The sequence below is a fragment of the Malania oleifera genome, chromosome 4 (genome assembly GCF_029873635.1).
Source record: "Malania oleifera isolate guangnan ecotype guangnan chromosome 4, ASM2987363v1, whole genome shotgun sequence".
NCBI classification, from domain to species: Eukaryota; Viridiplantae; Streptophyta; class Magnoliopsida; order Santalales; family Ximeniaceae; genus Malania; species Malania oleifera.
In genome coordinates, this window is record NC_080420.1 from 24,941,560 (window position 1) to 24,953,500 (window position 11,941).

An 11,941-nucleotide genomic window follows, 5' to 3' on the forward strand; every position below is an offset into this window, starting at 1 on the left:
GTTTGTGTATGCATGATTTTCTTGCTAAAGGGGACTTCCATAACCAATCTTGCTAAAGTTGAAGCCAATGCATAAAAATATCTTACAAAGGGAAGTCACGTGAAAAGGTTCCTCACAAGAGGTTGAGGAAGTGATAGCTATTGAGATCTCTAAAGCGAAATAGGTCTTAAGAGAGGACTGGGTGGCGAACAACAAAGCCACCCAACACGTGTAACCAAAGGAGAATGCTCATTGCGCATGTGCTCATAGAATTGGCCAACAAGTTTACATAGGCAACACAAGCTCATTGCTAATAGAGGTAGAGGAGAAGATTTGCTTCCTATAAGAACCCTTCAAAATGATGTTTAGAATGTTTCTAAAATTAGGTGCAGCTTGATGTTTGGGTCTTTACCAAATAAGATAGGGGTCAAGTTATCATTTGAATCTAAAAATTAGTTCTCACTCATAACAATGGCTTGTGGGTGTTGGAAGTTCCACTTTTGAAAGTCATCCCATAGCGGACCCCGGATGGATCCAAGGCTTAATGACTTAAGGTATTAGATCAAATTGTTACCCATCCATGTATATCAAGCATGCAAAAGGAGTGTCTCAGTGTTAAGAGTTGGTAATTTGTAGCTCATGCAGGACAACAAAAAAATAAAAAATAAGTAAGTAAATAAAGCAAAGGAGTGACTAGTATACAGGATCCAAGACTTAATGACTTAAGGTTTTAAGTCAAATTGTTGCTCATCCATGTATATTAAGCATGCAAAAGGATCACCCAAGTGCTAAGAACTTGTAATTTGTAGCTAATGCATTGTCCCAGCTCATGCATGCAAAAGGAGTATCTCGGTGCTAAGAACTGGATAACTCTAGGTGGGTGACAACACAAGTCAATGTAGAAGATCTTAAGTCTCTTGACATGCATGTAGTTGGAGGACTAAATGTGCCCCAAGTCCAATGAGGACTACCTAGGTTAGGTAGATAAACACAAATGGGGTCAATACGGGAGATAGAATTGGATAAGATTGATTCAAAATGAAATTTGAGGCCAATAAAGCAAAAGGAGGTACGACCTATTAGAGAATTGAGCTTTTTCTCCCAAGAGAAAAATGGTTGCTACTCTAGGGACAATACCAGAGACTAACAAGTGGGTGAGAGATTGTTAGAAATTCCACGTATAAGAGTTGTTTCACATTTTAAAAAAAAATGAGAAAGATGAGCGGGCTATATAAATATGCCTTGGAGCTAGGACTTCATGGCTCAAGCTTTTGGGTCAAGTTCCTGCTTGTTCATGCATACTGTGCCACAAAAGAACTCCCTTGATAATAATGCATTATCAAAGCCTATAGTTTATAAATTTGGGCAAGTAGCAACGTAATTAGAAGTGTAAAGGCTGATTTTCTCAAGTATGAGATTGAACTCAGTAAGGATCATCCACGGCCAGATGTCAAATGGAGAAAGAATATTATAGCTATGGCCTTCAATACTACATATTTTAAGTGAAAATGCAAGTACTTCATTTTCTTTAGTTTAACCAAATCTTTGAGAATATGGGATGATAAGCAAAGACACATGGGTGAGAGTTCAATTCAAAGAACATGAAGACTTAGGAGGCGTTTGGTTTGCAACATAAATTTTTGAACTACATTCCCTAAATCTCATTCCGAGCAATAGGATAACTACTTTGGTTCATATTGTAAGATTCCCAAGAATGTAGACACGATGCCTATGATAAATTATGTTCAACATGCAAGAAGATAATTATACCCTTACATGAGCATAAATAATGTACGAATGTATAATTATATTTTCAACACAAAACCTACTAAAAATATGTACCTAATCAAATCCATGTCCTAAAGCTTTCAATAATCATAAAATTAAAATTTCAACAATTCATATTCCAATTAACCGAAAAAAGTGGGAGCAATATAATCTCCAATTTTAACCATTATATTTTACTTTTGTAACATAATAATATTTGCTTTCATTTTTATTGATAATTTATTATTTTAAATATAAAAATAGCATGTAATAAATACTATATTGTTGAGGCATTATACAAGAGACCAAAATATTGAAGGCAATTTGGCGCAAAAAGTAGGATTTTCATTAAACTTACTCATGGGGAGGGTGGGAATAGAATGCTCATGTTTTGTGGAAATCCTTCATTCTCAAGAATATTAAGTTTCACATCATGTAAGATTCTTGTGCCCAAAGAAACATGGGAAAAAGATGCTAGAGGCATCACATTCGTGAGAATGTCGAAAGATGTTACACCAAGCACACTCTTAGGCCTTCTACCAAATTTCTCACATAAATATTTTGGTAAATGTGAAATTCACATTAAGCCTCAATATGCAATGAAAGCTTTTAAAAACTTTGGTAGGGAGTCTAAAAAACTATGCCACATACATAATGATTTGGGAGAGTTCAAAACACCAAAAGTATAGCAAATATAACATCATTTTGCAGATGATTTTTCAACACATACTAAAATACATACTGTAAAATGTGAAGATGAGGAACTTAAATGTATTTATAAAATATAAAACATAAGGTGAAAATCAATTGATGAAAAATATCACAAGTTCAAATTTGACGAAGGTGGTGTGTATGACTCCACTATTTTACAAACTCTGAGAATCTATCGGAATTTTAAATAAGGAAATTATCACCTCAACAAAACAATGTAGCACAATGAAAAAAACTAGAATACTTTAAGAGACCATGAACACTTTGTTAATTAGTTCTAGATTACCTTTGAGCAAGTGAGAGGAAGCAATTTTATTCACCTATTATAGTCTTACTAGAGTGCCTTGGAATGAAATTTCATAAAACATCTGAAATGTGGGGAGGTTTTGTAGCTAGCTTAAGTATTACAATGTGGGCAACTAGCTGAGACAAGAAGAGCAAAGAGAGAGAGAGAGAGAGAGAGAGTAATTCTTTTCCATTTGTTATGCTTCCAATAATTCATGCTATAGATACTTAGTAGACAACTAAGAAGTTTAGAGTCTTAATACCATTCTAGGTAGGAGATAATTAGTTTGTTTAACACAAATCTTCAATGACATGTGGCTCTGAAGATAAAATAGAAAATGTGCATAGTACTTGTTGTTTAACAAAACTAAGAGTAGAATCTAAATCTAGAAGAAGGGATCTAGTGTGCAGAGAAAACGTTTTTTTGGATGACTTTTATTATAACTCTCTTGGTAATTAAGGGGACAACCTTCAATCTATTTTAAGGTTGCCACTTCACACGATGCTTCTTTTTGAAAAGAGGCTATAAACGATGAACTAGAATGAAGTTTGGCATAGCTGCAAACGGGTTTGGCATAGCTGCAAACGGGTCATTAGAAAGAAGAAAAGACCTGCAGAAAATAATTGGCAAATGTGGCAAGGATAGTTATTTAGAGGTTTACAATAGAAAGATGGACTAAATCATTACAAAACTTTTATCCACCTATGGCTAGAATCACCTCAACAAGAACTTTACCCACTATTGCATTTATTTTTTCATAAACTTGTAAAACATCAAATGGAAATGAAGTCTGCCCGCTGAAATATAGACCTTGAAGAGGAAATTTAAATGGAAGCATCCAAGGGGTTGAGAATCTTCAGCATGAAAACAAAATGTGTCAACTTAATGAATCCTAATATGGTTTGAAACAAGTACCAAAACAATGGGATGAAAAGGTTAGCCTTACTCTTCTTCTTTTGTGGTTAATGTTGCTATTAAGTGTGAAAGTTGGGTCGCCTATACATGTGTGAAGGCTGAATCACACTTGATGAAATCCATCTATACAAGAGTGTGGAGGCTGGGCTTCCCTTGTATGAAGACAACCAAAATTTTGAAAGCACTCATGAGCAAGCATGGCACGTGACTTGAAGAAGAGAATCTGAGAACTAAAATGCAAAGTGAAATGTGTGTGGCATGCATGGTTAGTCTGAAACAAGGAATCTCAGCTTTAAATTTTATTTCATCTCGTTTCACAAATTTCATCTGCTAACACAAAGTACCAATTTGAGTCCAAAAGTTTTTGGGGCTTGGCAGCCCTCCTTGTTTGGCTTAAGAGCATTCCTATATCTCCTTATATCTTTCTTTTGAAAAAATTTGAACATTGATTCAACGTCTGAGCTTTGTATGATTCAAAACCTTCTCCATAGTTCTCTTGTCCCACATCAAATAGGAACACAATGGTTGATGCATTATATCATCCTTGGTATCTGCATTATAGTGGATATTCATTCCAAAAGAACAGAAATTCAACATGGAATCCTCCATTTTTATTAAACATATCAATACAAAATTTACATTACCTGCATTTTCCCTTTGTCTTAGTGTTTTAAAAGGCTCAATCGAGGCTCGCTTAAGGCTCGCCTCAAGGCAAGACATGCCTAAAATGCCTCAAGGTTCAATCTAAAATACCAAATTCCAAAAAGGCTAACTGATTTCATGCTTACAAAAAGCACATTTTTGCACCTTTTCAATTGAGATTTACGCATTTTGGGTGTGATTCTCAAGTTAGAATTGGTTAGAAAATTTTAACTACATGTTTGTGTAAAAGAAATGTCATAACTTGAATTTATTTCTAAAACTTTTGAACCTCAACCTTTCCCAAACAACTGAGAGTTGCATCTCTTACAGCATGAAAATAGTTTAAACTTTGTAAAGGTATAGGTATCTCTTGTCATGATTTATGTCATGTATTCAAGTTAGCAATTTTTGAATGGCCAACCAATATTTTGCAAAGTACATCTAGTTTTTTCTTTTTTACAATATATTTGTGATTTTCTTAATTTTTACTTTATTTTAAATATATATAATTCATTTAACATATTTTTATCTTAAAAAAAAAATCTCAAAAGGCTTACGCCCCAACAACTTAAGGCTTGCGCCTTGCCCTTTAAGGGTTAAAACACCTCGCCTTACACCTTCACCTTTGAAAGCATTGGTCTTAGTTAATACTTATCCTAAAACCTTTAGATCCTTGGTTTCTTCTCTTCTTTCAAACAAGAATTGCAACACTATTCCTCCATCTTTGAACATCCTCATTCATTAGACATCTACTTCAACCTACTCACTTGAGAATGCAAATGCGAATTCTCTACTTACCCATGGTTCAAAACTATTCTTAAACCTCATTCAAGCTTTTAGCTGAAATTACCAAGGTCAGTAAATTATCAGCACATAAAATCTGCTAAGCACTCAAAGAAAGGACCAAGGATGGTATTTCTGAAAGTCTGTTTTACAAAACTGAACCATCATCTGTTAGCACTAGGCTGGTGCATCAGCCATTCTCATCACATGGTTGACTGAATATGCACCTGTGCTTTATCTAGAGAGTTACAAGTCTCGAACACGATAAGAATGATGACAGCAGAAAAGTTAAATAGCAGAAGATATCCTTCACATATTACTAACTTGAGCAATAAAAATGTCCATTTGGCATGTGTGCAGGCGCACTTACATGTGGCCACAACCAATTTAAATCATCTCACTATTCTTTAAATTATGAATTGTACCAATACTTCTTTCGTGTGCTCTTTTCTCGTGCATTGGCGAAGCTTGGGTGGAAAGTTAGTTCTTATGTTTTAGCAAATTCAGAAAGGGTAGGACTTTATGGAAATGTTTTGTTTCTGTTACCTTATGGACTCTATGGATAGAGAGGAATTAAAGAATCTTAAAGGACCACACAACTTCTCCTAGTTTGTTATGGGACAGCTGTGTTTCTTGCCTCTTTTTGAGCTTATTCTTTCGATTTTTTCTGGGGATTGTTGCTGACCTCTAAAGGGATTGGATGGCAGCTCTTTATAACTATTTGTAACTGTTTTTGTATTTTCTTTTGTTCCTTTGGAGGGCATCTTTTTCTCCTCTCTTTGTACTTCGTCATACTGTCTAATATATTTTCTCTTACCCAAAAAATTTGTATCTATTAACTCTTTAGGCATGTAAAAAAATGAAAATAAAAATAGAAGTTTGTTAACAACTAATTAAGATGCATGTAAAATTACTTACCATTTGCACCCAGGGAGTGGCTCTGATCCCCTGAATATCCAGATGCAATAAAAACACCCTGCATTCAATTATGAAATCCAGAGATAAATTTATAGTCAATACAAAAAACGTTGAGTAGGGATGCTTTCAGGAATATTGTAGTCTAAACATATGCATAATAAAAGACAAAAAGACAATCCCACCCCCTTCCAGGGATGGGAAGAGAAAAAGCTAAATATACATCCTGCACCTGTTGGCGTGCACGTTGAAGCTCTTGCTCTAGTTGAGTAAGCTTCAGTCGGCTATTCTCCAGCTGCTGGACATATGCCTATCCAAAACCAAAACCTATAAATGACCCAAATATGTTTTCTCATTAAAATAACATATCACATTCCTAAGAGAAAGCGAGGCAGATTAAAAATAAAATATTTCAGGAAGATATCAATTTAGCTGTAACAAAAATAAATTATGCTAGTACATGGATGATCCCACTGACCACAATGGTCATGTTGAGTTGTTAAAACGAAATGGATTTTCAAGAAAAGTAAATTGAAACCAAATCAAATAAGCAAATCATCCCAAACAAACAGACTAAGTAGCATTGACAAGAAAAACTCAAATAATTAAAAACATCTTTTATGAAAGCAAGATACTGCCCCTAGTTATAACACATCAGAAAATTCTTAAACTTAGTTCGCCATGCATCAAGTGTCATCCTACTACATAAAGTTTTAACATGTTATAATAATAATAACTTGCACTAACAAAATCTTGAACCTTTATTCTTTTATTTGGAAAGTAACATGCAAAGTTATCAATCCAAGTTTAACCATTCATTTTTCTATTTCGCTAATTTTTTATATTTAAGCTAGGTGGCTGGGGGCAGTAGAATCCCAAGGCCACAAGAACAACCTTTGCGTCAATCTGCCCTACATGTGATGAACTCATGCCCATGCAGCAACAAAACTACACAAAGTCCAGTCCAACCATACTCATCCAAGTACATGGAAATGCTCATTGATCCAATTAAGTGGTTTAGTCTCATGACATCATGCATTACAGCCCTTGTCATATCGCACTCATCCAGATACATGGAAAGACTCATGAATCCAATAAATCGTCTATAGTCTAAGGGCAGGACAACCCTTGTCCATTGGCATCAAGGAACCATGATTCAAATAGTAAGCATGTTGAACACACATTCAACAAGCACTTAAAGTAACTCCCATTTCTACAGCATGTTTCTCGTGTAAGTGTACACTCCACTAACCATCCACAAGCTAAAGCTGGGAGAAGCGAACCCATACGCCATACACTATTTTAAGGGGTTCAACATCCCTCAATAATACAACCAATATAAGACAACAACACCTGAGGATAAACGCAAGGGCCAACACAAATGCACATCCTAACCTGTGGGTTGAGAGTGACACACAACCTCATTCTCCTGTCCATAGGACTCCCAATCCCACACAGAAGCCAAGATGCCCCAGGAGAATGTTAAGAACTTGTCCTAGATGCCCCTCAATGTGCTCACTTAGTGCCAGACAAGGCAGCCATCTGTAGTCGGTAGAATCATATATCAGTAACTCAAGAATGCCACCATGATAACTGCCAGAACCCACCACAACCATAGTGACATTTAAATACATGCTATGACATGTCCATAATCGAATCCAAGTCTATCATAGTTCCTTCCACAACCTCATTTTCCATCTTGCATGTGTCATGAATACGCAAACATAGGACTGTGACATAAATGAATACATAAATGAGTGTTGATAATCTCTTAACATGATGATGATTTTGACAAAAATTATCTCATATTTTCTAAATATTAATGAAGTGTGACTGCCTCGGATTCAAGATTAGGAGTATCAAACTTTCACCGATTGGGGTAATTATATTCTATTAATATTAGGCAATATATTACTTTTTTCTCAAAAGTAAGCATGAAATAATATATTCTTAGCATATTTCTACTAAATTCCTCTGTTTTTTTTTTTTTTTTTTTTTTGGGTTTGGGGGGAGGGGGGTGTGCCAGTGCACAAATCTCTTGCATATGCAAGGTCCAAGGAAAGGACGGTCCATGGTGGATCTATAGCACACAGCCTTACCTTGCAAAAGGCTTTTTTTACACCTCAAAATCATAACTTCCAGTTCTTGGTCACATGGCGACAACTCCACTATTGGGCCAAGACTCCCCTTCTCCTTGGTAATAATGTATCTAACAAATAAAAAATTATATATACATATTTGTTTAGCAACATCATTGTTAAAATGTAGTCTATTAGCCATTGATATATGAATTTTTGTTCTTTTTATATATTTTGTCATTGTATCTCAAATTAATGTGAAACATATCTGAAGATATTCACACATGCTCTACAGAAATTTGTATATTGTCTATGTGATGATTTTTCTAATTACTTAGCTATTACATCCCAATATTTTCTAGATATAATACAAAAATTACAATAAATACATGTTTGCATTTAATTACTTTTTCTTATGCTTTAGCAGTGAACTTGTGGTAGAGTATTTAAATCAAGGACTCTTAATCCCTTCTTCAAGGGGCGTTTGGGTCAGGTTTCACTGAAAGATGCCAAGGGATGTAGTGAGTGGAATGTTGAATGCCCACGTCTGGAAACCATGAGAATTCTAAATCCTTGGGAATGCAAGATACCCCAAATTCCAGAACATGTGTATTCAATAGCCACCTCTTACTTTGATGATTTTAGATTCTCGTGAGAATTCAAATAAATGGGACAAAAATATCCCTCCTTTTCATCCCTTTGTGTATTATTATTGTTATTGGTTTATAGTATTATTACTACATTATTATTTGTTTTCATTATTATGATTAAACAATTATTGTTGTTGTTTTGGTCGTTGTTGTTGTTGTTGTTGCTGCTACTACAATTATTATTAATGTCCTTTTGTTTTGATTATTATGATTATTTTATTATTTAAAACATGAAATATTATTTGAAAATATGTTTGTATATAAATTACAAGAATGTACATAATATTATCATTACATTTTAGGCTATTCTGATAATGTTACTGAAATGACATTAGAATATTGTTATTACCAAACACTATAATCTTGCATTCCAAAGGTTCCAGATGAGCAAATTAAACAAAAATATTCCAATGAGGTAAAACTCCTATTTCCAAACATAAAATACTTAAGAAAGTGATTCTACAAGGGCATTCGGGGGCTAAAGATGACTTGGATTATTATCATTTTTGTCTGAAAAATCAAGTTTAATACCCCTCCATCCTGCTGACAATTGTGTTTGAGGTAATGAACTTAAACTACTCCGTTCACGGATACCAACTATCAAGTGGCTAGGCACTCTGATCCAGGCAATTTTCAAAACAAATAACTGACAGTTGAGCTAAGTGAATTAAAAACATGATGAATGGCAGAAAAATCAAGACTTTAAAAACATAAAAACCAAAATTCTAATTATTTATATAAAGGGTGGTTAGAAAATTAGTAACACAATACTTTCTTCCTTAATCGACTCTTCCGTGCAGCTTCTCGATTCTGAGCCAGCCTGCGAAGCATCTGCAAGAATTTAATGCAAGAGCAGCAAAAACCATAAGATTAAACTGGCAAATAGATAACCAGGAGATGCAAGCAGACATGCCAGTACAGTAACACCACATCAACAACCTTCTGATCTCCAGCTTTTCCCTCGGGTTGATCCAAAGAATCCACAGCAATAACTGCTCCATGATGAACTCCAGCATACTATAACAAGAGAAGATTCGTTAATCAGGAATAACTTTCCAATGAAGAATCTTCCTCAGCAGAAAAAGTCAGATCAAGCAGAGCTCCCATGCAGATCCTTTAACCAAGCATACCAATATTTGATAATCAGTTTTCTCTTATAAGGTGTATCATAGAATTCAGTCAAACCAGAACCGTTTCTTCTTAAGCAATCAATTAGTGCAACTGTGTTTAATAACCATAAGACAAAGTCAAGCTCGTTTCTTCATAAGGCATGCAAATGCCCATAACACATCTAATATTGGTCCCATCACTACTTAATATACCCCTTAAATCAACCAACAATTCACTCAACATATAAGTGAAATGGATTAACCTCAGGTTGTCATCTTGCCTGAAGCTTCCACTAGAACAAGAAAAAATAAAAAAAGAAACGTGATTCAAGTTAGTGAAAGGATACAGCAGCCCATAACAACACAGAAGACAGTAGTAGAACATAACCATAAAAATGATTCGCGCTGCCAATCTCACTTTGTTATATTAAAGACTTCTTGAGTTAAATTCCTTACCCAAATCTAGCAAATGTCAAGGCAAAGCACAATCCAGAGGAGCATAATACTGAAAAAATCTTCAAATAAGAATAATGGGCAAACAACATAGATATAAATCTAAGGCAAATTTTTCATCATCCAAGCAAAGCAACGCACATGCCAGCGCATTTCAAAGCGAAAGAGACCTGTTTTTGGTTTTTATCATCTGTGTCAACATCTGTGGAAGTGTCCGTCTGTTGACTGTTCTCCGCCATGCCAGACTCGCCCCAGTTCTCAAAATGGCCGTTAGCTAATGCAGGGGCGGCCGTAGTAGCGGTTGTCATCAGCCCCCTCTGGAACATAAACTCCCCTGCATCTACCCCCGCGGCTGATGAAGCTATGTCCAATGCACCAATGTTCTGTACATTGGCCAAGACAGCATTGAATAATTAAGCATAGAACATCAAGTAGAAATAGAGTTAAAGTTCGTGGGTATGGCTATCTGAGTACCGTGTTCAAGCCCCCAAATTGTATGCTAGAGACAACAGCGATGTTACCCGACCTCAAGCTAAGCATGGAGCCTATGGATATTGAAAATTACCAAAAAATCAGAATCAGAAGTAGCTACGGAAATCTGAAGGTATGATGAGAGAGAGAGAGAGAGAGAGCATACTTCTGCTTAAATCAACAGTATCGTCATGATTGAATGCAGCGGACCGTTCAAGTTCTCCAAGACCCGAAAAACGCGATTGATTGCGGCTACTCTCGTCCCCACTGCCTCGCGCGCGCGCGCGCACACAAACAAAAGCAGATAGAAAAAGAGGATCAGCCCCTTATTTTGTACAGCGAAAAGGCAAAATCTTCTATAAAACAGTTTTTCCAGGCCGCAATGTAAAACCCAGCTGCACTCTAGTCTGTAAAAGCAGAACCAACAAAGCACAATGGAAAAATAAAACAAAAACGAAGCAAAGAAGAGAGAGGGGAAAATACCGAAGGAAGAAGGGTGACTGGTAATACATTTCGGCGTTGGTAGGAGATGCTTTGAAGCTCCGCATTTGTCATCAAACACACAAACACCTCTCTCTCTCTCTCTCTCTCTCTCTCTCTCTCTCACACACACACACACACACACACAAGAATAAGACTACTGAACTAATGTCCAGAAGAAAAGGAGATGAAATGCAGAAACGGCAGCAGCAAGAATGGAAATTTTATTCCATCTTTATCAACAGGATATCATATCAGTGATTCGGTACGGCCCTATTCATGAATTTTACTAATCTTTCAGGCTTTTTAATATTGCTTTCTGAATTGGGATTTTAGTTTCCCAATACCCACAAGTTTCCAAAACCTCCTCCCCCACTCCCTCACCCATCTGCGTCCTCGTCACTCACCAACCAAATCACAGAGACTCTGCCTCCTCTGCTTTCCCACGCACTATATAGGAGCGTGGGCCTCTCTATCCACTTTCCGTTTCATTGATTCCATCTGTTCCTTTCTCAACTTCTCTGATGAATTTCAGTTTTTTTTTGTTTTCTTCCTCTGTCGTCTGCTGCGTACTGGGTTTCTCAGCATTTCTTGTTTATGCCTTTGATGCCCTCTCTGCTTTCTCTCTTCCCCCATTTAAAACTATGCTCAGACATGATTTATAATATAAATTATAAAAATGGACAAGAGCGTACAGATGAT

At 36.0% G+C, this 11,941-nt stretch overlaps 1 protein-coding gene across 1 annotated transcript in view; it reads right to left on the reverse strand.

Moving 5' to 3' along the window:
- Positions 1-11,736, reverse strand: part of LOC131154066 (transcription factor TGA2.3) — a 34,369-nt gene extending 22,633 nt beyond the window's left edge. Inside the window, exons 1-8 of the mRNA XM_058106566.1 lie at positions 11,243-11,736; positions 10,926-11,026; positions 10,763-10,833; positions 10,459-10,671; positions 9,666-9,743; positions 9,498-9,557; positions 6,231-6,308; positions 6,002-6,059 (exon numbers count right to left, since the gene is read on the reverse strand). Coding sequence (XP_057962549.1) covers positions 6,002-6,059; positions 6,231-6,308; positions 9,498-9,557; positions 9,666-9,743; positions 10,459-10,671; positions 10,763-10,833; positions 10,926-11,026; positions 11,243-11,307 — 724 coding nt within the window. The 5' untranslated portion in view covers positions 11,308-11,736. The remainder of the gene's footprint in view (positions 1-6,001; positions 6,060-6,230; positions 6,309-9,497; positions 9,558-9,665; positions 9,744-10,458; positions 10,672-10,762; positions 10,834-10,925; positions 11,027-11,242) is intronic.
- Between the last annotated feature and the right edge of the window lie 205 nt (positions 11,737-11,941).